The sequence below is a fragment of the Grampus griseus genome (genome assembly GCF_964374135.1).
Source record: "Grampus griseus genome assembly, chromosome: 14".
NCBI classification, from domain to species: Eukaryota; Metazoa; Chordata; class Mammalia; order Artiodactyla; family Delphinidae; genus Grampus; species Grampus griseus.
Genome location: NC_139008.1, coordinates 88,706,118 through 88,731,807, shown reverse-complemented (window position 1 = coordinate 88,731,807; position 25,690 = coordinate 88,706,118). Strand labels below are relative to the sequence as shown.

General features: G+C 47.7%; 1 protein-coding gene across 5 annotated transcripts; it reads right to left on the bottom strand.

Moving 5' to 3' along the window:
- Window positions 1–322: 322 nt before the first annotated feature.
- On the bottom strand, window positions 323–25,431 carry PCMTD2 (protein-L-isoaspartate (D-aspartate) O-methyltransferase domain containing 2). Of its 5 annotated transcripts, none has more exons than XM_082670141.1 (6): window positions 25,318–25,431; window positions 20,299–20,635; window positions 15,687–15,789; window positions 14,143–14,314; window positions 12,251–12,374; window positions 323–395 (listed from the first exon to the last, which is right to left on the bottom strand). In XM_082670141.1, exons 2-6 carry the CDS (start codon window positions 20,603–20,605, stop codon window positions 367–369), a joined length of 735 nt encoding a protein of 244 aa, XP_082526267.1. In that variant the 5' UTR covers window positions 20,606–20,635; window positions 25,318–25,431; the 3' UTR covers window positions 323–366. The 5 variants fall into 5 exon arrangements, with proteins under 5 accessions (XP_082526267.1, XP_082526268.1, XP_082526265.1 ...); XM_082670142.1 differs by lacking the exons at window positions 323–395; window positions 25,318–25,431 and adding exons at window positions 6,581–9,429; window positions 25,011–25,091; XM_082670139.1 differs by lacking the exons at window positions 323–395; window positions 25,318–25,431 and adding exons at window positions 6,581–9,429; window positions 21,577–21,669.
- Window positions 25,432–25,690: the final 259 nt, after the last annotated feature.

The window sequence follows — 25,690 nt, the reverse complement described above, 5'->3', positions numbered from 1 at the left end:
GGGTCCTGGGTCATCCCTGAGGCTGGAGGAGGGCTGTGGAGCTAGGGGTGATGGCGGTGGGGACGAGGGGCTGACCACAGGACAGCGAGGAGACAGAGCATCCGAGGCAGCGGGGAAGGTGAAGACTGTGCCCAGTGGGAGGACGGAGAGACCAGCAGGCGGCGCTGTAGCCGCGGGTAGCAGGGCTGCTCCCTGCAGGGCGGCGCCAGAGCCCCGCACCGCTGGAAACCCCGCCGTGTCCGGATGGGGGATGGGGGCCCGGATGGGCGGGAAGAGTTTGGAAAAGTCACCTGATCTCCACATGTCCTGGGAGAGGGGTTCCCTGCTCTTTCCTTAGAGTCTCCCCACCTGGGGAAGTCAGCACACTCAACAGCGGGTCGCGCACGGCTTGCAATCTGTCGGGAGGATGAAAGGGAAGGGGGGGAAGGAATGAGAAACAAGCTCTACGTGTTTGGACAGCACATGCCACTCTAATTTCCAATAAGGAAGAGGAATTTCCCAAAGGCTCAGGGTGCCCCTGTAACCAGAATGGGGCTTGAAGCAATCCTGCCACCTTGTGGCCGGTTCCAAAAACAAGTTGAAGACAGTTGCTCAGGGGCAAGGTTGTAAATGACAACTATCGTAGAAAAATGTCTTGGGGTAAGTAACAGAAAAGGACTTCAAAACAAGGCAGAATTGCAGGAACCGGATTGCAAGAGGTAGCTTGGACTCGCCGTTAAAGCACGTGAAAGCTGCTCAACATTGCCTACGAGTCAGTTGGCCAAAACGGGTGTACAGGCTGAAACCCACATGACCTTTGTGGCCAACCAAACATGCGGGAAATACAAATCAACACTACAGAGATGTAGCACTTTGCCCCAGTCAGAATGGCCAACCTCACAAAGTGTAAAAACCAGAAATGGAGGAGAGGATGTGGAGAAAACGGAACCCTGCTGTGCTGATGGTGGGAATGTCAACTGCTAACAGCCACGCTGCAGAAGGGTATGATGTTTCCTAAAAATTCTAAGAAACAGAGTTACAGGGACTTCCTGGTGGCGCAGACATTAAGAATCCAACTGCCAAGGCAGAGGACACGGGGTCGAGCCCTAGTCGGGAAAGATAACACATGCTGTGGAGCAACTAAGCCCGTGCGCCACAACTACTGAGCCTGTGCTCTAGAGCCCGTGAGCCACAACTACGGAGCCTGGGTGCCACAACTACTGAAGCCTGACACCTAAAGCCAGTGTTCTGCAAGAAGAGAAGCCACTGCAATGAGAAGCCCGCGCACTTCAACGAAGAGTAGCCCCAACTTCCTGCAAACAGAGAAACCCGATGTGCAATAACAGAGACCCAACACAGGCAAAAACAATTACCTAATTAATTAAAACACAACAGAGCTACAGAGCATAGGGCACTACCACCCCTGGGTGTATATCTCGGGATAACCATAAATCCATAGGACACAGGAACTTCAACTATTAGTGCAGCCCTTTTGCAGGAGCCTCGACTTGGAAACAATATACATGTCCTTGGAAGGGAAAAATGGATAAAGAAGATACGGTACTTATGTACAAGGGATTAGTACTCAGACATGAAATCAACGAAATAAGGCCAGTTGCAGCAACTCGGGTGGACTGAGATACGATCATTCTAAGTGACAAAATTCAGACACAAAATGACACAGCATAAGTTATCATTTATAGGTGGAATCTAAAAATGGCTGCACATGAACTAAATTACAAAACAGAAACAGGGTCACACATGCAGAAAACACACTTATGGCTGATTAAGGGAAAAAGTGGGGGTGGGGTGAGACATAAACCAGAGGGTTGAAATTAACACAGATACTGTTCCAAAGACCAAACAGGTAATCGACAAGACCTACTCTATAGCTCAGGAACTGGACTCAGCACACTCTAGTCACGAGAAAAGAATATATATGACTGGTAAGAATCTTAAAAGAATTTATGGATGTCTCTCTGTAAGTGAAACAAGTGGACGTGCAGCAGCCAGAAAGACAGCATGGAAAATCAGCTACACTCCATTATAAAAATAAATTTTAAAAAAAGACACAGAAAGAAAACGTTACAAAATTCGTTCAGGGGCTGTGATGCAACCTGGATTGACCACATCTAGACCCACAGCTGCATGGGCCCCAAGGCTGGACACTCGTGGGGCTGAGAGGCTGGGTGAGGAGTCAGCAAATGCAGCCCCTTTCGAGTAATCCTGCCTGGTCCCTATTCCACGGATCCCAAACCTCCAAGTGCAGGGGACCCTTCGTACAGCTAAAACATGCATGGGACACCCTGACGATGGTACACCGTCGCATCGGGAAGAGTCTGGAAAAGGCGCCTCATCTCCCCATCTCCTGGTGCTCGGGTTCCCCCCTCCAGCCTCTTTCCTAACTATCTCCCCACTAGGGGAAGTCAGCACCATCAACACCCTGTTTCGCACACTTTGGAATCTGTCCGCAAGATGAACCGGAAGGTGGGGAAGAATGAGAGACAACACCTCGGTGTTTGGACAGGCACATGCCACTCTAATTTCCGAAGAGGAAGTGACGAAAGGCTCAGCTAGCCTTCGGAACTAGAATAAGGCTTGAAGCAATCCTGCTGTAGGGTGGCCAGTGCCCAAAGAAACAAGTTGAAAAGTGGGGCTCAGGGGCACTGCAATTCACAATCGTGCAGGACCGTAAACGATCCCTAACGTGGAAAAATGCCTTGAGGTAAGTCACGAAAGAGGACTTGAAAGCAAGGCAGAATTGCAGGAACAGAATTTCAAGAGGGACGTTGGTCTCGCCTCGAAAGCACATGGAAAGGGGCAGAACTTCTTCAACAATGCCGTTGGCCAAAAAGGGCGTACGCGGCTTTCCTGAATATTTTCAGGAAAACCGCGTACGCCCTTTTTGGCCAACCAAGCAGGCGCGCGGTGCAAACCAACACTACAAAGAGGTACAACTTCGCATCAGTCCGAAGGGCCATCCTCACGAAGTGTAAAAACCAGAAATGCAGGATAGGGCGTGGAGAAAAGCGAGCCTTTTTTCGCTGACTGTGGGACGGTAAATTGCCAACGGCACTCTGGAGAAGTGTAGTTTATTTCCCAAAACATCTAAGAAACGAAGCTACAGAGCATACGGCACTTCCACTCACGGGCGCGTATCTTGGGAAAACCAAAGCTCGACAGGACACAGGCACCACAACGTTTAGTGCTGGTCTGTTTACAAGAGCCTCGACTTGGATACAACCAAAATCTCCCTGGAAGGAAAACATGGATAAAGAAGATGTGATACTTATGTACAATGGAATATTACTCAGCCATGAAATCAATGAAATAAGGCCAGTTGCAACAACTCGGGTGTACTTGGGTACGATCATTCTAAGTGACATAAGTCAGACAGAAAAAAGAGACTTATCCTCAGGTATCAGTTACAGGTGGAGTATCAAAATGGCTATACACGAACTACGCGCCAAGAGACACAGAATGACACATTTGGAAAATGTACCTATGACTGCTAGGGTGCAAAGGTCGGCTGAGGTGAGGCATAAACCAGGAGTTTAAAATGAGCACAGATACCGTTCCATAGACCAAACAGGCAATCAACAAGGCTTACTCTCAAGCTCAAAGGACTAGACTCAGCACACCCTACACACGGGACCGGGACCCGGACCCGGACCCGGACCCTGACCCTGACCCTAACTCTACCCTAACCCTAACCACCCTAACCCTACCCTAACCCTACCCTAACCCTAACCCTACCCTAACCCTGACCCTAACCCTACCCTAACCCTACCCTAACCCTACCCCTACCCTAACCCTACCCTAACCCTACCCTAACCCTAACCCTACCCTAACCCTAACCCTAACCCTAACCCTACCCTAACCCTACCCTAACCCTACCCTAACCCTAACCCTAACCCTACCCTAACCCTAACCACCCTAACCGAACCCCAACTTACAGGTGGCATCTAAACATGGATACAAATGAACAAACTTACAAAACACAAACAGCGACACACATTCAGAAAACACAACTGTGGCTACAAAAGGGGTGGGCGGAGGGATAGACCAGGAGGCTGACATTAGCATACACACCCTTCACGGACAATATAGGTAATCGACAAGGACCTAGTGTAGAGCACACAGAACTCAACACGTTGAAATCTCCGGAAGAGAATACGTAAGACTGCTAAGAATATGGAAAAAAATATGTAGATGTTTCTCTTTGTGTGAATCAAGTGGATGTACACCAGAAAGCGACACAGCATTGTAAATCAGCTATAATCCACTATAGAAAAATGATAAATTACAAAGAGAGAGAGAGAGAGAGAAATTCTTAGTAAATTCTTTCAGCAGCGGTGACCCAACCTGGAGTCACATGATGTAGACCCAGAGCTGGCTAGGGCCCTAAGGCTGGACACTCCTGGCGCTGAGAGACACCTGGCGAGGATGTGCCAGGAAATGGAGCCCCACTGCAGTCGTACTGCCTGGTCCCCACTCCATGGGCCCCGTATCTCCAGGTGCAGGGGAGCCAACCTACAGCTAGCCTAACCCTCTAACCCTGAACCTCTAACCTAGATCCTTTAACTCTGATCCCTCAAAACCTCATCCTCTTAATGGACCTTCTAATACTGTCCCTAAGCCTCTAGCCCTGACCCTGACCCTATCTTCTCACCCTGAGCACTGAGCCTGAATTTTTTTAATGAAATGTACACGTCTTTTATTTTTTTATTATTTATGACTGCGTTGGGTCTGCATTGCTGCACGTACGCTTTCTCTAGTTGCAGCGAGCGGGGGCTGCTCTTCGTTGCGGTGCGCAGGCTTTCATCGCAGTGGCTTCTCTCGTTGCGGAGCATGGCCTCCAGGCGCGCGGACTTCAGTAGTCGCAGCATGCAGGCTTAGTAGTTGTGACACGTGGGCCCTGGAGCACGCAGGCTTCAGTAGTTGCGGCGCGTGGGCTCAGCAGTTGTGGCTTGTGGGCTCTAGAGCGCAGGCTCAGTAGTTGTGGCGCACGGGCTTAGTTGCTCCGTGGCACGTGGGATCTTCCCGGCCCAGGGTTCGAACCCGTGTCCCCTGCATTGGCAGGTGGATCCTCAACCACTGCGCCACCAGGCAAGTCCCTGAGCCTGAATTTCAATCCTTAATCCTGACCCTCTAACTCTGAACCATACACTACTCCCTAACCCTAACCTCTGACCTGACCATGATCCTACACCACCTTTAACCCTTAACTATAGGCTCGTATCAGAACAGACTAAAAGTTGAACCCTACTCCAATCCCTTGAAGTCGCATGAAGAAGCAGGTAACTCAGATACACTCATGCGTCACCTGTTCCCTACCTCCCATCTCCTTTCCCCACACCTAAGACCACCTTGCTTCCTTATCCCGTAAGCATCTCAAGCCCCTTGCCTCTGCGGAGGTGGATTTGATATCATCACTTGGCTGCCTTGCAACCTCGGCATCTAAGCATTTGGCTTGCTGCATGACAAAGAAGCCTGGTTCCAAACACCGTGAGTCCCTAAGCCTTAAGGCAGGGAAGCTTCTATAAAACACATCCTGCTGAAATAACTCCCAGAGACAGTTAGGATTAACCATGTGACAAAGTCCAGAAAACAAGGGCTCTGTGCTCGCAGTGGGAAGACAACCGTCCCTGCGGAGCCCGCCACGTGCCTCCCACCACTCACTCAGGGCTACTGACTGCAGCGGCCTCCTGGCTTTGCTCTCACCACCCCAAACTGTGCTCTAATGTGCTTACAGAAAAACGGCCTGTTGAAGTAAAAGCAGCATGGGCTGTCTGTAATATACTCTGCCACCAGAAAGGGCACCCTCACCCAACCGTGCTGGTGCCCTGATCTCAGACTTCCAGCCTCCAGAACTGTGAGAAATACACTTTTATTGTTCATAAGCCAACTAAAATACCCAATTGGTGTTTTGTTATAGCAGCCCAGATGGATTAAAACAATCAGCAACGGTGTTTAGGAAAAACTGGAATTTTCAATGAAAAAGAAAAAAAAAGCTCATTTACAATAGCACCTCAATACTTTTAAGTCTGGACCACGACCCTCTGACCCTGACACTAAATCCTGACCCTGGCCCTGGCCTGACCCCAACGCCGACCCTGAACCCTCATCCTCACCCCCTGCTGCCCCACAAGATATGAAGCCATTACCCAATATCTTTTATTTAACATTTTGACGATATGGGGGAATCGTGCCAGGACACTAACCAGACTCTCTCCAGACGCCTATGCTCTCATGTAGCCAGACTCCGTCTATTCCAACTTCCTGTGTTTAATCACATATCACGCCTCCCCTAGGTGTGCTAGAATGGTACAGACTTCAGCAATAATGCAAACGGTGAAAGAAAGCACAGGATTCTAATTTTTTTTTTTTTTTTTTTTTGCGGTACGCGGGCCTTTCACCGTTGTGGCCTCTCCCGTTGCGGAGCACAGGCTCCGGACGCGCAGGCTCAGCGGCCATGGCTCACGGGCCCAGCCGCTCCGCGGCACGTGGGATCTTCCCGGACCGGGGCACGAACCCGCGTCCCCTGCATCGGCAGGCGGACTCCCAACCACTGCGCCACCAGGGAAGCCCTGATTCTAATTTTTTAAAGTTTATTTTAAAACATTTTTGGAAAAAAAAATGTAGCCAAGAATTTTAATTCCACACAGGAAACAGAAGCAATGCCAAGAAGGCTGAAGTGTCGTAACTACCTTTATTGGTATCTTTTGCATATCAGTTCATTAAAGCCTTTGTTTCATATTTCTTGCATTAATCCCCTGAAAGTTCCAGATGGGCAAAAATATTTTTAAATACACAGCTGATTTCTCGATTATATACTTAATATTTATAAGTTTGTTATTTGTTTTGCACATGTCTATTGCTGTACTTTCAAGACGAAAGTCACATATAAAAATACAGACTGATCAAAACATAAAAGTCAGCCATTGTCTAGAATGCGGTTTACAATATAGAGCCTGCAGACAACACAGACTATATATATAATTCACCTGTCTGAAAACAGAAAGCAGTGTCTCAGACTGACTCTGGAGAAAGGTGCTGACACACAGGGAAACTCACTGACGATTCTCCTTTACGTTTATTAGATAGATCAATACCAAATTATTTCACATATATTATATTCAATATCTATATATATATATCTTGTAACCAAATTCCGGTTTAAAAGTCACAAACCAACATGTAAATACAAAACGTTAGGAAAGGTTTAACATATATGGGGAAAACACGTCTTACACCTCGTAAAGACTGTTTACAATCTAGCATAAAGGCAAATGTGGTTGGAAAAAAAGGAAATCCATATACAATTACAGAAAAAAATTTAGTCAAGCCACCTAATATAAAATATTGCAGATATCATGTCCAAAAATGTCCACGTGTTGCAGAGGTCTCTACAAATCAGTTAGAATGACGTCAACAAGATCTGCAAACCGAAGTCTTAGCACGTAAACGTGACTCATGCTTTTCTCTCTGAGACAACGAGGCTTGACGTTCAGTTAAAGGCAGGTAAACACGACTATGAAGAAACCCTTCTTTACAACAGCTTAACGGTACCCATTTAGGGCAATATACCCGCTTCCCCAGCTATGTGTGCACGCAGTGTTCTGTGATAAAATGACTCAGTTACTTTAAAAAAGCATAAATGGCAAAACAAAATAACCAGAACTCCGCGAAGCTGGTAAAACCACAAAGACACTGAAATCCAGCAACACCTGAGAGGCTGAGAGATAAAATGAATCATAAAATCTGGATGACTCTGATTTGGGGTTTAACTTTGGTTAAAACTGAGAAGTCTGAAAAGAACCAATGTTTTGGAAGAAGCAGTGTCACTTGTAAACATCCTGCCACCTAACTAAAAGGACGGCCTCTTCTTCTAGACCCACGACTTAATAAGACAGGAAGCTCTCAACACACAGCGCTGGAGAAGATGGATTCCACAAGTCAAACTTGAGTGAAACTCTTCTAATGCAATGTACCAAACACGCGTTTGTTCTTAGGAAAAATTACAAAACTAACAAATATTTTTCTCCAGAATTATAAAAGATAAAATCTATGAATCAGTACTGTTATGAGATTACAGAACAACAGCCAACTGAAAAAAAAAACAAAACACCAACCCACAGGCCGTCTACACCGTCCCCAATCCATTTCCTGCAGCCAGTACTTCCCACCTGCTCTGAGGACTGAGCCTTAGACACCGTTGACTGTATTTAAAGTTGAGTCAACAGTACTCTCTGTCTCTGGGGCAAAAGTAATGCAGCTCATTACTTACACACAACACTTGTTTCATTCTTCAGGACTTTCTTTGACGGGATTACTCAACGTTGGTTACTTTAAAGGTAACAAAAGGTGTCAGAAAAAAGTGCCTTGGAATTCTTTTGCAATTCCACAAAGACACCTGGCAATCTGATACGTTCATTCCTCTCCCCATCACAATTTTTGTTTTTTAAAATTACAATTGACAACTCACGTAAGATGTAATCAATTTACTTAAAATAAGAGAGGGCTTTTCAATCAAGTATCCACGTTCCAAATAACTAAAAGATTGTTACATCTTTTAAATTAATCTTTTAATAAATCTTTAATTACTCGGTGCCAGTAATTAGAGGTTGATACCGTAAAATTCAAACTTGCACATAGGCGTGTCCCACTCAGAAAAGATTTCATACACTTAGCAACTTGTGCTTTTTGTCTCACCTTTTATAAGAAACACAGGTTAATTTCAACTTCAGTTTTCCTTTCTGATGCAGACACGTGTACCTTGTGTAAGAAACGGTCTCCAGGCCACCTCCACGTGTAGACCTCAGCATTTCCTGAGAGTGTGAAGTCAACCCCTCCTCCAGGAGACTCTCGCCCTTTTGAGACATTCCCCCTTGCACCTTATGTTTGTCAGACTGTGTTTACAGAAACCAGATGACTGGATGAAAACTCTACAGGACAGTCAAGGACAGACGAGAAGACGAGATGCAGAGCGGGAGCCCCTTCCTCCTCCAGTGCACCTGCTGCGGGCAGCCCTCCAGGAAGGCTTGGCCTCCTCCCCTGGACCACAGACTTACTTTTCTCTGTAATAAAGCAGGTAGTACTTCAGGGGATCTGGCAGAGGGAGACTCAGGACCTTCTCACGCAGGAAGTTCACCGGGGGCTCGGGCTTGGTGTCCGGCGGGGTTGTCACCTCTTCTTCTTGCCGCTCGTCTTCCAGGTCTCCGCAGCTGGTGTCATCAGAGGGGTTGGAGATCCGACTGGCAAACACCTCTTTGTCCAAAAAGACAATCGTTTCCATTCGGCGGCGGCGAACTCTCCTCCGTTTAAACCTGGGAGTGTTCTTCAGTCCGTCCCCGTTTTTGCTCACAGCCTCCTGGTGGATGACCTTCTTAATGGTGCCCCGGATGGCGATGCGCGCCAGGTCCTGGAGGCTGCGAACCGCCAGGGGTGCTGTGCAGACAGCGAGACCGTCAGCCTCACCCTCGTGACACCACGAGGTCTAGGCACCTGAGAAAATTCTAACCACATTTTCATGTACTGGCCTATTTACAGACACATTACAAGAACAGGACAGTGCAGCTAACACACCATCGTAAAGCAACTATGCCCCAATGAAGAGGTTAAAAAAAAAAGAACAGGGCAGTGCAGCTAACACACCATCGTAAAGCAACTATGCCCCAATGAAGAGGTTAAAAAAAAAAAAGAACAGGCCAGTGCTGTAGGCAAATGTTAATTATACTCTAATTTGCATTCATATGGTATTTTTCAAAAGATATTTTCAAAGGCACTGACCTTTAAATCAGATAAGAAAAGGAAGCAGTACTGCTTGGCTAATCAATGGAAGAATAAGAACCAGGGTTACAGCGTTTGGTTCTTTGACAACCGGCTTCATTTCCCTATTTGCCGTGTTCAGTGATGCATTGTCTCATCCAGTAGAAATACAGTGACCACATGGCTCTACAATTCTTTTATCTCTTTTAATATTTTCACAGTATTTCAGAAATTTAAGAATTTGTTCCTTTTTTATTAAAGTAGAGAAAAAGCAGTTCCAAAACATTTTTAAGAACAAAAGTCCCAAAGCACATCGAGGAAAACTACACTCTGGTAATGAAAGCTCAAGTTGGGCAAATGTGTGGGCAACACACACACGGCAACACGAGGGCTCTTCCGGGGGAAGAGGATCACTAGGGGCCACGTGCTTACATGCATGACACTGGAAGTCAGCACCACTTCTTACCCCCCGAACCTAACTTCTCCAAAAAGTAACAACGCAAACTATCCGGAGGGCTCCTCTGCTGCCCACACCTCTGACCAGAATCACAGAGGCCCGAGCAGAACCTGCTCAGCGCCCAATGCCCTGGAGGCGCCCCCGGCTCGCAGCACCCTCCTCCCCTTTGTCAGGACACTGCACTCGCCCGGCCCTCACACTCCGCCACGCCGAGCAGGAGGTGGTGGCAGCACTCCTCCCCCGCCACTCCACTTGCTGTTGCCCCCTTCTCAGACCTCCCAAGGGCCAGCTCTGGCCTCTCCAGCTCACCCCGAGGTGCCGTCGGTGGGGGCCGCCTCATCCCCTGGCCTCCTCCTCTTCCACCCAGCCCGGCGAGCTCCTCTCCGCTTATCCTATTAGTCCTTGGTTTGACATCCATCCCGTGGCTTCAAATAACACAGGGCAGCCAAAGGCTCCCCAGGTTCTAACCCAGTCCTGCTGGGGTCAGGGCCTCCTGCAGACCCGCCTCCATAACATGCCAGCCACCTCAGGCCCACCTCCTTCCTCAGACAGGCCCTACACGCCTCCTGAGCCCCTGCCACTGGAGCCCCGTGTCTTAGCTTCAGTCTTCATCTCTTGCCCAGAAAATCCCAGCGGCCTCCTGACCAGCTCAGCCTGCAGTCTGGTCACTCACCCGTCCATCCGAGAGCTGACCCCATCCCCTGTGCAGCACACGACCACATCCTCACGGCCTCCGTGCGCAGTGCCCTCATCGACGTGACTCTACTCGTCTAAGAACCTCTGGTCCGGGAGACAAGATCACAAGTTCCCTTCAGGAGCCCTAAATAGCATCGACATTGTTCATTGTGCCACGTCTGCTTTGAAGCCTCAAAACCCACATCTCGGGGTACCCTCCACGTCTTCATGATCCTTACCCAGGCATGATCAAGACACTTGTCGTAGATCCCACCTGTGACCTCACCTTCTGAAACTCTGCAGGGGCTCTTGGAAGGCCGTGCCCTCCCCACCCACGGGCAGTGCCTGCCTACCCATTCCGGTGGGATTTTCAGGGAGCACACATTTGACGAATTCACCCTCCCCTGACCACCAGGGAATCCAGAATACAGAGGTGCCACATCTTCTATTTAGAGTTTTTGGGGGGGGGGTGTTTTTTATTTTTGGCTGCGTTGGCTCTTTGTTGCTGCGCGCGGGCTTTCTCTAGTTGCGGCGAGCAGAGGCTACTCTTCATTGCAGTGCTCAGGATTCTCATCGCGGTGGCTTCTCTTATTACAGAGCACGGGCTCTAGGTGCGCGGGCTTCAGTAGTTGTGGCACATGGGCTCCGTAGTTGTGGCTCGAGGGCTCTAGAGCGCAGGCTCAGCAGTTGTGGCGCACGGGCTTAGTTGCTCTGCGGCATGTGGGATCTTCCCGGGCCAGGGCTCGAACCTGTGTCCCCTGCACTGGCAGGTGGATTCTTAACCACTGTGTCACCAGGGAAGTCCCCACATCTTCTATTTAAAACATGGGACGGACTCTACCACCTACATGATAAACTCGGGTCTAACCCACCTGCCCACCTCACGTTCCCACGACCCCCACTCTGGCGAGCTCCTCTCCGCTTACGCCTATTAGTCCTTGGTTTGACATCCATCCCGTGGCTTCAAATAACACAGGGCAGCCAAACGCTGCTAACCCTAACCCTGACCCTGACCCTGACCCTGACCCTAACCCGGACGTCCCCGGCATACGTGCCCCGCACACCAGCGACGTCCAGCTCACGGCCAGTGTGCCTCTGCTCACGCTCCTCTTCCCTTCTCTTTCTTTCTAGGGGTTCCTTTTCATCCCTGAATAGCAAGCACAAACATCCTAAAATAACCCGAAATAGGCTAAACGTAGACTATAATTTTTTGAGTGACTTTTTAAACATCACGTGTAAAACTTTAAAGGCTTCAATGGGTGGAAAAGTGTTCTTTAACATTAAAAGGTTTCTTATGCATTTTATTTCTCCTCAAATTCTAACGACAGTGAAAAGATCTAAACAGTAAGCAAGAATCTTCATACTCACGTAACTGGACAAGTCTTGATTCTCCTGACTCCGACTGGCAGGGCTGGACGAGTGGAGCAAAAGACACAGCCAGAATCTTTTTGGTTTCCCAGGCGGAAGGACCCGTCCGAGTTATCTTAGTCAACTATCCCAGAGACAAAACGAGAAGATTCAAAAGGTCGGACTACTGGGAGTGCCGATTTAAATATAATCATTCCTATACACAACCTGAAAACACAGACACTAAAAATGAAAAAGCCTGACAACACGGGCCTGCAATGTGCCCATAATGCGACGTGACAAGAATTACACGCAACTTAATGATCTTCTTGCAAATACACGCAAGCTTCTAGTACAGAAAATGCATCTAACAGGGAACGAAGTTAGCGGGTGACAAGGGGAGACAATCAGAGGAGGGATGTGGGGATTCTGATGAGACAACCTTCTTGGACTCTACAGGAAAAGTCCACGTGGCGGGGGAAACGTAAGGAGATGGGGCGATTCTCAAGTACAAGTCGTTAGAGACCCTCACAACCAGCTGCGATGCTTCAGCCTAGACGGGGTCCTGGGCTGTGGTTTCTGGAGGGTGGGAACTGGAAAGAGACCATCTCGCCGCCACTGAACAGCAGCGGGAACCTCTCGAAGGCAAATGGCCTGACTGCTTCAACAAATAAATTGCAAGAAAGAAGGAAAACTTGGAGATTAACAACACCAAAGAGGTAATCCACCAAGTGCAGGACACAGCCCTAAACGGAGTCCCATTCAAGTAAGCTGTTCAGCCTGGTTTTGAGACAATCAGGAAAACCTGAATGCTAGCTGGACGCTTCAAGATATTAAGGAATTACTATTAACTTTTTTAGGCTGATAACGGTTTTGTTATGAAGTTTAAAAACACAGAGCCCTTACCTTTTACAGATACAAACTGAAATATTGAAGAATATTTTCTTTCTTTTTTTTTTTTATTAAGGACGTTCACTACAGTCTTTACATAACAGTAAATAACAATAAAAACGACATACAACCTAATGTCTGATTATAGGAGCCAGATAATTAACTGGTCAATGGTTCAGCCGGCTACCACATAAGCACTAAAAAACGATGATGTGGAATATTAAGTAACTTAAAATCATATTCACAAACTCTGTTAAGTAAAACACCTTAGTGTACAATAACCTTTTTGAAAGGCTACAGACTAAGAGGAGAGGGCTACAAGAATCGCACACTAACAGTCATTAGGGACTGTGAATAGTTTTTCTTAATGTTCACATCTTCTGGATTTTCTAAAATAAATAATTACTTTTCAAACAAAATGAATTGAATGCTAATATTTTAAAACTGAAGAAAATTTCACCAAAGCGCACAGTCTCCTAACATTTGTCATTTCTGTTTTTCCTAGTTGTTTGGGACGGATAGGTTGCTCACTTATTGCAAGCTGTTTTCCCAATGAAACACAGTATCTGAAACATACAGAAACATGCGTAGCCAAGTAGACCTGGACAAGATTCCCACTCAGCAAGGGGTTCTGTACAGTACCCGCCACCATGGAATTTAACAATTAGACGAGCTACCAAAATAGAATTACTCTAATATTTTTTTTATGTGTACTGTAATTCCAATACTAGAAAAAGCATAAAAGAATAGCTAAGGGGGGGCGGGGGGAGGAGGGGGAGAGGACAGAAAAGACGAGGAGGGAGGAGAGAGAGGGCGGCAGGTCAGCCTTGCAGTGCAGGCTCTGGGATGCCCGCCTGAGTCAGGACCTGCCCCGCCTTGGCTGCCTCTACGGCCTGTCTCCTCCTCAGTGAAATGGAGGGCATTGTTACAAGAGTTACGAAGGAAAGTGCACGTCAGATCCCCGGAACCGACGCTGGCAGGCAGCTAAGTGTGCAAAACCGTGGGTTACGTGGGGACCTGACCTTCTCTTCCAGCGGCATGACCAGGACGCCCCCGACTTTGAGGAGGCTCTTCATGTACCCCTCGTGCTGCTTCTGCACGCCTGCCCCGCAGTACACCCGGTCATACTGAGAGCAGCCTGGAGAGATCTCCAGGCAATTGCCGGTGACGAAGGAGGGCTCGCAGAAGTCAAACCTGAAGCAAACAATGTTTTCCACAACTAAATATATCACATTAGAACAAGCCTACATAGTAAATCTACACTAAACACGGGTATGTTTTCATTGCACAATCCCACAGCAACATAGCAAAATCAGAGGCAGAAGCTGGACACCAGACTTCAGGAAGAATTACGCTAGTAATAAGCAGAACCCTAGAAATTCCAAACCAAATATTGTGAAAGTCAGTATCATAGGCGCAATCCGAGCTTAAATCACCCAAGCTCCAAGCATCACTACTGGCTATTTTTATTATCTTATTTTATTATCTTCTATCTTTATTATCTTATTCAAGATCTACTAACCGAGTAAAAAGAGGGAAAATTATATTTGGTTTTTCTAAAAATTTTAATCCCTAAAATAAGAACTTTAACGCTTTGTTTTAAAATGCAAGAGCCAGCTACATGGCGCCATTTAAAGACAAATGTGGGGCTTCCCTGGGGGTCCAGTGGTTAAGATTCCGCGCTCCCAACACAGGGGACCCAGGTTCGAGCCCTGGTCAGGGAACTAAGGTCCCACATACTGCAACTAAGCCCATGCACCACAACTAGAGAAGCCCGCACGCCGCAACTAGAAAGCCTGCACAGCCAAAATAAATAAATAAATTTAAAATTAAAAAAATAAAGACAAATGCAACAATTCCATTTTGCAAACAAGTAGGCGATAAAATGTTGTCTCTACTGGAAACACGAAAATTGGGAAAAATGAACATTCTATTTGTTCTCTTATACTGGTGAGAAATTATCTTCAGGTATCATAATTAAAAAACTTGGGCTGCCCTGGTGGCGCAGTGGTTAAGAATCCATCTGCCAATGCAGGGGACACGGGTTCGAGCCCTGGTCTGGGAAGATCTCACATGCCGTGGAACAACTAAGCCCGTGCACCACAACTACTGAGCCTGCGCTCTAAAGCCCGTACGCCACAACTACTGAGCCAGCGTGTCATAACTTCTGAGCCCACGTGCCACACCTTCTGAAGCCGTGCGCCTAGAGCCCGTGCTCCACGAGAGAAGCCACCACAGTGAGAAGCCCGCACACCGCAACGAAGAGTAGCCCCTGCTCACCGCAACTAGAGAAAGCCTGTGCACAGCAACGAAGACCCAACGCAGCCATAAATAAATAAATTTGTAAAGAAAATAAAAATTAATAAATAAATAAAAAACGTAAGGCCCTTAAAAACACAAAATATTTTAAGAATAATTAGAACAGATACACACATATCCCTGGCTCTCCTGCCACAGTTTAATCATGTTTCCTGGAACACGAACAGTAATAAACTGATCTCTTTCCATTTAATCCGAAGTTTAAGTTATAACTGACACCCAGAACCACAGACAGATTTGATCTTACTTGTCGAAGCTGTCACTTGTCCTGATGAAAAAGTCCAGCTTCTGCTTCGCATACTCTGTCACATCTGAATGGAGCTCCACCCCGTGGTTCACACCAAAAGGACCTAAAAGGTTTCAGGATAAGAAAACATGTAGAATTAGGGCGAGAACCCCTACTCTTTATTTCTGTTTCACAGACTACAACACATTTGATTTGGCATGTATAATTACAGAAATACACGTTATTGGGCCTAAATCACCCAGCCCAATATTAAAATACGCAGGCTGGCCTCTGCTCACCACATCACCAATACTCTTTCCCACAGCTTCCTAAAGCCTGGACCTCCCTGTCCTCAAACTTCCACGGAATCATTTGAAAATGTAAAAAAGCCAAGGCCTGTAACCAAGAGTTCAAAGTGCCACTAATGAATTAAAGAAGAAACATGTATTTGCAAATGAAAGTGGACACAGGCCTGTTTTCCATCAAAGGTCTCCCCAAACACTCAGATGTTTAAGTGTTTAAGGTGTTTAAGTCTCACAAAATAGGTTTTAATCATCATTAAAATAAAACTATAATTCCAAAATCAAAATGAAACTTTTTTAATCAAAAGAAATTTATCAGTAACTGGAAATAAAGCTGTGAGAAAAGTTAGGAGCCCACTTGATGAAAGCGCTTCCTCCACATACAAACGCCTCTGGGTTAAATCTCGGTGAGAACTATTGACACAAACAGCTTCGTTAAATCTCTGTGTTGTAAGAATCCATTTGTATGAAGGTCGGACTTCCCTGGTGGCGCAGTGGTTAAGAATCCGCCTGCCAACGCAGGGGACACAGGTTCGAGCCCTGGTCCGGGAAGATCCCACATGTCGCAGAGCAACTAAGCCCGTGTGCCACAGCTGCTGAGCCTGCGCTCTAGAGCCCACAAGCCACAACTACTGAGCCCACGTGCCACAACTACTGAAGCCCATGCACCTAGACCCCGTACTCTGCAACAAGAGAAGCCACCACAATGAGAAGCCCACGCACCACAATGAAGAGTAGCCCCCGCTCACCACAACTAGAGAAAGCCACGTGCAGCAACGAAAACCCAATACAGCCAAAAATTTTTTTTAAATAAAAAATAAAAATAGGGTTTCCCTGGTGGCACAGTGGTTGGGAGTCCGCCTGCCAGTGCAGGGTACACAGCTTCGAGCCCTGGTCCAGGAGGATCCCACATGCCGCGGAGCAGCTGGGCCCGTGTGCCACGGCTGCTGAGCCAGCGCTCTGGAGCCTGCGAGCCACGGGTGCTGAGCTTGCCTGCCGCAACTGCTGGGGCCCGCATGCCTGGAGCCCGTGCTCCGCAGCAGGACAGGCCACCGCAGTGAGAGGCCCGCGCACCGCAACGAGGAGCGGCCCCGGCTCGCCGCAGCTGGAGAGGGCCCTCGCTCAGTGGCGAAGACGCAATGCAGCCAAAAATAAATTTTAAAAAAAATGCAAAGAAGAAATTAAAAAATAAATTAAATTGAATTAAATTAAAATAAAAACATTTGTATGAAGGTCAAAACAGGTAACACTCATCTGTGTGATGGAGGTGAGCATCTTCCCCCTTCTGGAGGGGTGGGGTCCTGCTATGGGGCGGTGGCCATGAGGACCTCTGGGGCACAGACTCTTCTCTGCATCTTGTTCTGGGTGATGCTTACATGGAGGTGGATGCAAAAACTCACCAAGTTCCACGCTTCACACTTGTTACTTTACTACGGGTAAGTTATACCTCAATTTAAAAAAATCTGCATGTGAAAATGAACAGGGCACATAGGGCTTTATTTAAAAGACATACAGGGACTTCCCTGGCGGTCCAGTGGTTAAGACTTCGCCTTCCAATGCAGGGGGTGCGGGTTCGATCCCTAGTTGGGGAACTAAGATTCCACACGCCTCGGGGCCAAGAAACCAAAACATAAAACAGAAGCAATTCTGTAACAAGTTCAATAAAGACTTTAAAAATGGTCCACATCAAAAACATCTTATAAAAAAATAAATAAAAGACATACATATAAAGTCACAGTGCAGCATTCAACCCTACAGTCCAACAGAAATCCTGGTAAATGCAACCCTCTGTGCGCCCACAGCTTTGCACTCTGCCACTTGGTTCATCTGGCCCCTTCCTGGTGCAGCAGCCTGGCCCCAGGCCCAGGCCTCCCTGCCTCTGCTGGATGACTCACGCGCTCTCCTTTCTCAACACCTGTCACGTACAGAGCTGCTGCTATAACATTCTCTCATCAAAACACAGCCTACGGGCATCCTTGGTGGCTCAGTGGTTAAGAATCCGCCTGCCAATGTAGGGGACATGGGTTCGAGCCCTGGTCCAGGAAGATCCCACATGCCGCGGAGCAACTAAGCCCGTGCACCACAACTACTGAGCCTGCGCTCTACAGCTCGCGAGCCACAACTACTTAGCCCACGTGCCACACCTACTGAAGTCCACTCACCTAGAGTCCACACTCTGCAACAAGATAAGCCACCGCAATGAGAAGTCCGCACACCGCAACAAAGAGTAGCCCTCGCTCACTGCAACTAGAGAAAGCCCGTGCACAGCAAGAATAAATAAAAACTAAATAAATAAATAAATAACCCAACGCTGCCAAAAATAAATAAATAAATAAAATATCATAAAAAAAGAATAAACATGGTTATAAAAAGAAAAACCACAGCCTATCTGAGAAGTCACATTTCCAGTATTTATATCACATCCACATTACTCCGTTTCCATCCCCACTGCTCTCTTGGTCACAACTTGCCTTTTTTCCCCCACTCATCATGTTCTCACCAGCCCCTCACCTTTGTTAGGCACTTATTGAGGACACACCTCCTATTCCCAAGAAGCTTCACACCAGACTAAAAACACATATCCCCTGACCCACCCCAATAAAAAGAACTAAAAGCGGAGGGAGTACAGGGGGCGGTCAGAATGGTGGCACCAAAGACACAACACTGAAACTAGTCCCACAAGGCCCCCCAAGCAGAGCATCACACGACACTTTCAGGTTAAGCTGACAAGTGCTGCGTCCTCCCCACCGCCAACTGGGACCTCAAGAGGGGAGCGCCCTCAGCAAAGGGGTGGAGCCACAGAATGAGCACAGGAATGTGGCAGAAAGGCTGCGGTCAGAGAGTAAGAACCCCTAAGTCAAATGAAACACTTCAAGCCTCACATCTGCAGGCACTGGGAGGCCAGCAAGGTTTCCACCTCTGCAGTGATCTGCACGAAGCACCGTCACGGCTGAATGAACCAGCCAGGGAGGCCCAGGACACACAGCATCCAGACGGTGAGAACGGTCCAGTGCGCACAGCTTTCTCCCTGCAGATCCGAGATGGCTACCCGTGAATGCAAACTCTCAAGCTACCTCCTTCAAATACATCAGAGCACCACGCAGTGTCCACTGCAGCCGAAAACACAGCTTTCCTTCCTTCAGAACTCTCCTCCCCTAATAACTAGTGAAATTCCCAAGAAAGAGGGGACTCAGCAAAGACAACAACATCAATTGTAAGCCATTTCTTTATAACTTCTACACAACATCAAGTGCAGCAGGTCAGCTGAGGTTTACTTTAAGTCACCTTTTCCTGAGCATTTCATTTCTTTTCAATAGCATTTCTAATCTAACCAGTTTGATAACCTGGCCACCTTATCCTTAGCTCCTCCAATTTTTCAGCTCCAACAGAGGGAATTACAATTCACTAATTCCGGAATGATGGACAACCCGGGCTCCCTTTGCGAAGCAGTTTCAATCCAAGTTAAGTTCAAAAAGCATTTAGCTTAAAAACCCTCACATTTAATAATCTGAGGTAGCAATTTACAGCCCGAAGCCCGACGCCACATGATCAGAACCTCCAAACTCCAGCAAATTCTGAAGTATATGAACTTATAAAGAAACCAAAAGTTTCATTCCATACCCACAAAAAGCAACTGTTACTGCTAAGATTTTCTTAAGTGCCTGTATCAACCACAAAGAAACAATATTGTGACGGACCGCTAATGATTTAAACATGACTTTAAAGCCGTTATTACTTGAAATCGCCGATATTCGGAATCTTAACACTGACCCGGTAACGATGTTAAGATACTTAAGCCGAAAGCTTTGATATTGAGCAAACCTGGGAAAACAGGCTAAATGGCTTCAAATGAGATAACTTGTGAAATCCTTCCCATCCCTGGAATATATTTAAAAACAAACAACGTAAAGTATTAACTTTTTTAGTATTAAAACAACAAAAACAAAAACTGCTTGGAAGAACTTCAACTTCCAGGGGACTTTAAAGTTAACTATTCCCAGTTTAGAGACCATGACAGGGCAGCCTGAGTGACTGTATTAATCGAGAAATGACCATGAGGTCCAGATTTATACAATGTCTAGGTCCTCCGTTGTCCAAAAGGAGGGTGTGCCGATCAGATGTTGGAGGTGCAGGCTGGGGGGACAGGAAAGCTTCAGAAGGACCCTTCTGTTCCTTACGGGGATTTCTCGATTAACACAATCACCCCCCACCCAGGGACTGTGTGGACACCACGACGGCCGGGAAGGCCGAGGGCAGTTACAACTCGGTCTCCACAAAAGGACACGCTGCCGGCAGGCTCTCCCTCCTACGTGGGACAGAGCCAGACTCACCGAGGATGAGCCCCACCATGGAGCTGAGGTAGCCGGTGCCGCTGCCCAGGTTCAGGAAGGAAAGGCCAGGCTGCAGGTCCAGGGCCTCCATCACCTCCGAGTAGATGCACGGAGCGGAGAGGTGGATGTTCCCGTGCTTCCACGCCAAGTCCTTGTACGCGTTCTCCTTAAACTCCTCGAGGTAATAGTCGGCGCGGTCAACAGCTCGGAAGGCCTGCTCCACCAGCTCGGAGCGGATGTACTGCGCCGCCTTCAGATGGTCTATCAGCTCGTCGTTGTCTTCACCAGCACTCACCGCGCCTCCCATCTTCGGGACCGCGCTTACAGAAAGCTGCCGCTTTAAGATTTTTAAAAGGGCAATTCATACTAAAGGTTAGAGCGGAGCAATAAAAGTTCTAAACACATACCAATTTCAGATTCTGAATTCTGAAAGTAATACAGATGGAATATATTTAGTCATCACCCACCCCTCCTACCTTACCCTCCTCCACTCCCAAGAATGCCAGATTCAAAAAAAAAAAGTTAAATTTGAAATTCAATTATATCCATCCAAAAATAAGTTTGTAATTTATAGTATGGACTGAATACAGACGAACATGCAATACCTAAAACATAGCTGACGACTTAAAAACATCATTAAAGTATGAATTCAAAACTTTACTAAAAGTCATCATTCTAGAAAGTCAAGCATTTAGGATTAAAATCATCTTGAATATACACCTATCTCTCTTTTTTTTTTTTTTGGTCGGGTCTTAGTTGCGGCATGTGGGCTCTTTCATTGCGGCATGCGGGCTTCTCTCTAGTTGTGGCATGTGGGTTTTCTCTCTCTAGTTGTGGCGCGCAGGCTCCAGGGCACGTGGGCTCTGTAGTTTGCAGCACTCAGGCTCTCTAGTTGAGGCACACGAGCTCAGTGGTTATGGTGCCGGACTTAGTTGCCCCGCTGCATGTGGCATCTTAGTTCCCCGACCAGGGATCAAACCTGCGTCCCTTGTATTGTAAGGCAGATTCTTTACCACTGGACCACCAGGGAAATCCCGAATATGTATCTATCTTAACAGGTATATATCCACATATGGAAAAATCATTGAATGTAAACATAAAAAGAGAGCAGATATGTCTACTAGAAAATCATTCTAATATCAACCTCTTTGAATATTTCAAGTGCTGTAGATCCTTTTTTTTGTACATAAATCTTCAAAAGCAAAAAAAAAATTTTTTTTAATTCAGGTCAACAAATAATAAAAAGTTATTCATTGTTCATCTGAAATTCAAATTTACCTGCTGTCTTATATTTTATCCAGCAACTCCACATCCCACATGCGCATAAACACCAAGTCAAGCAGTCCATTCAAGCTCCGATCTGGATGTTCTGATGTACAAATTTCAGGCAAAAACAACACCCACAATACCCTCTTCCCCACGAAACGTACTGTGACACACACCTCACTGTGACGAACACAGCACCCGTCTCAAGGCTACAGCTTAGGAGCAAGAGAAGCTGCTACTAGAACTCCCTCAACTCCTCGAAGTATCAATACCTACTACACAACCTTCCCAGCTCGTCAACAACGGAAAGTACATTTCCGCTCTCCTCCCAACCGCCTTCAAGAAGACAAAGCAACAGCACGTGTTCCCCTCTGAGCTGGCTACCAGAACACCACGTACCCTCCTCTAGTTCACAGCGAAAATGCTCCTTCACCTGTAGAGGTTTCACTCTTCCTAAACAACTCCAATTTTATACTTACCCTAGGGACTTTTACTTCAAATAAAATGGTAATGTTTACAAAACATTTGATATAAATTGCTGGGAAAAAAGAAAACAGCACTGACTTCCGGGTGTTCCAGCGGGTAAGACTCTGCGCTCCCAACGCAGGGGGCCCGGGTTTGATCCCTGGTCGGGGAACTGGATCCCACATACATGCCACAACTAAGAGTCCACGTGCCACAACTAAGAGTCTGCATGCCGCAACTAAGAGTCCGCATGCCACAACTAAGAGGTCCAAACACACACACCCCACACACAAAACTGGCAATTGCAGTGGGAGAGATTTCCCCGGGAATGAAAGCCACCGACCACACAGACTAATCTTCAGCTTCTCACAAGGACACAAAATGTGTGAAAGGTGGGACTTTTAATACAAACGCTCTTCTATGTTATGGCTGGAACAGTTCATCTTCATTGTCAAGATTTTAAAGCTGAAGACTTCCCTGGTGGCACAGTGATTAAGAATCCGCCTGCCAACGCAGCGGACGTGGGTTCGAGCCCTGAGCCGGGAAGATCCCACATGACGCAGAGCAACTAAGCCCGTGTGCCACAACTACTGAAGCCCGTGCGCCCTAGTGCCCACGCTCCACAACAAGAGAAGCCACCGCAATGAGAAGCCCGTGCACCACAACGAAGAGTAGCCGCCGCTCGCCGCAACTAGAGAAAGCCCACGCGCAGCAACGAAGACCCAACACAGCCAAAAATAAAAAATTTTTCTTTAATTTAAAAAATAAAAATATATAAAATAAATTAAAGATTTTAGAGCTGAATATTAGACTTCCAAATCACTAGGATCTTCCGATTATTAGATTCTCACCCCCACTCTAAATTGTTTCAGAGTCCTTCCTGGTTACACCCCACGGCCAGTTAACTCAGCCAGATGGGATAAAGTGCTAATGAGGTCAAGTTTAATCCTGGGCGAGCCACTTAGTTCTGAGGCTAAGGCCTATAGCCCTAGTCTTGGACAGTCATCTTAAAATTGGGGTCACTAGTTAAAAGTTGGGTCATGTTTGCTTGCTTCAGGGAAATGTCTGCACCCACACATCCTCCAGGACGGACCTGAAAGCTACCTCTTCACCCAGAAGCCCACAAAGTATAATGTTCTATCCTCAGAAAGCAAACACAAAGTATATGTTGGGTATGTTTCATTGTCTATTAAGTATTTATCCCTTATTTTCAACTTTGCCTCACTGTGAAAGTTTATTCCACGTGCAAAGGCTAAGTTTTTAGTAAAACTAGCAACTAACTACAACCTTTTTACAGGCACCACCTGCCCGTCACGACCTCATTTTGGCTTTACGACATTATTAGGCATATTGGGACTGAGAAGTTATTCTCGTGATCACACACCAGTGTGAAAGGACAGGGCTGCCATTCAATCCCGGGCCTACGTTCTTTACCCCACACCAAATACAGCTTTAAAAAATCCTCAAGGGAGCAAAATTCTTTACCAATGAACACACTGGTAATCTCTACCCAAAATGACAGACGAAATAACTACGTGGTAACCCTATCTGCTGCCACTGGTAGGCTGCACGTGATAACCTGTAGGATCTGATATTTACTATTAACTTTCCCTGGCAATCTAACACTCCCTCACACTGCAAACAATCACTGCTTATTACTGACCACGAATGTGATCAGTCCTAACGCCACCAAAAACACCAACAACAGGTTAAGAAGTGTCCTTGCCAAACCAAATCTGGACCTACAAGCCACTCAAATTCAATTTTTCAAAGTAATGGCAAGTCATTTTTCGGATGCTGCACTCGACTATACTTTGCAACCCTGAATTCACCGCTCCGCAGTAACCGGGCACCACTCAACAAGAAAGCCTTACTCTAATGCTGCTTCTTCCAAAACCAGCCGTAAGGGCACAGGGAGGAGACGGCGCTCATCCATCTGGAGCAGGACCAGGCATCGGAAGGTCTCAGGTGGACAATCGAGGAGGCTGTGACAGTGGCCAGGCTAACGGAGCATGCAGCTCTGATAGCCGGGGCCAAGATTCAAGTCGACGCTGGGTTTATCAGGCTACTTATTAAGGGCAACATGGACAAAGTAATTCAGCTGGATGAGCTGGGGAGAAGGAACCAAAACCACACCTCCTGCCGCAGGAATAATGGAAGAAATGGAGACTTCTTTTATTTTGAAAACCAAAACTCTCACAAGGAATGCAGAGGGATTTTTTTTTCCAAGTACTCGAAAGGCTGCCATATACACACTATACACGAGCCTGATAAAAGCCAAGCCAGTGGAACACGTGTCGGATGGAGATTATTTCTGCTAAACACACAAAAAAATGCTTTCTAAAACTGGAACTGAAAATACTGACACGTTGTCAGAACGAGGAGTCTCTCCCCGCCAGGGATGTCCCGCGCCAAGTACAAGCAGGGAGGGGGCCCAGGCGCTGGTCTCAGGAGCCGAAACCCACCATCTCCAAGGGCCCCTCCCACCCTAGCGTATGGCTCTATTTCCCCCCAGCAGAGCCACAAGTTCCGACTTGTTTATACAGGAACCTGCCGGTCTACCCAACACTGAGAATGCAGTTGTTTACTTCAGCCCCTCCTTGTTCAAAAAGAACGAAGAAAACGTTGACAAGCACATGAGCGAAGGGGGGAGATAAAGGACTTCTCTGATGTGCAAACATCAACTTGGGAGACACAGGCCCTCGCAAACACAAACAAAACACACGCACCAAAGCCCGGCGAGCTCTCCTTTCCCAACGGAAGGCGTCTTTCAGGTCTTGCCTGAAGCTAAGTCCCCAAGGCTTGAACGGCCAATACTTCCTTAACAGACTCTGTCACCTTCTGAAAAGGTACAACCTGTTTCAAACCCTGGTAACTCTCCACTTGCCGTGCTAATTGCAAATGTTTCCTACTTAGTAAGTCAGGGACGAGCTACGCGTCTGGAGAATTAAGTCAACCCAAGGGGTGTAAGCAATGCGCACCTGGAGAGACCTCGGGAACCCCCGGAACGCTGGAGGGCGGACCCCCGGGGAGGGGGGAGGGGCGACGGGAGACGCCTGGGACGCGGAGGGGTGTTTATGCTTGGGGGTGGGGAACGAGAGGACAGCGGAAGAGGACAGGAAGACGGGGAGAGGAGAATGCAGCGCTGGGGGAGGGTCCGGGAGCCCGGGACCACGGGAAGGGGAGGGGTGGAGAGGAGGGAGAGAGGGGGAGGGGGCCGAGGGGCCGCACCGCCCCCGTACCCCGCTGCAGGCCGGGCCGAGGGCGGCGGTGGCGGCGGCTCAGTACCTCCTGGCTCGGCGGGCCCGCGGAATCGGCCGCTGGGCCGCACCTGCAGCTCTTCTGGCGCCCCTCGCCAGTCCGCCTCCCACTACGCAGCCCCGACCTCCGCCGCCGTAAACATCCACCGCGCCACTGCGCCTGCGCGCCCGAACGCCCTACTGCGCGTGCGCCCGGGTCCAGCGTTTAAAGGGGCAACGGCGCAGCGGAGGGCCCCATCCAGACGTCCCGGCCGGCCACGCGCTCCGCTGGGAGGCGGAAGTCAAAGGGCAGCCGCAGGTGAGCGTTAACTGTTCCGCGCCCCACCGCAAGCCAGGACTCAGCTGTGACCACGACAGGCAGGGCTCACTCCTTGGAAGTGACCTTCCAGGAGGGGACCGAC

Bases quoted from the DNA above. Each gene is read 5' to 3' on its own strand.
- PCMTD2 (XM_082670138.1), bottom strand. From the start codon at position 20,605: ATGGGAGGCGCGGTGAGTGCTGGTGAAGACAACGACGAGCTGATAGAC. The intron at 15,790-20,298 runs GTGAGTCTGGCT...GAAACCTTTTAG, and splicing joins CATGGTGGGGCTCATCCTCG to GTCCTTTTGGTGTGAACCAC. The intron at 12,375-14,142 runs GTCAGGTCCCCA...TCTCTGGGATAG, and splicing joins TCATGCCGCTGGAAGAGAAG to TTGACTAAGATAACTCGGAC.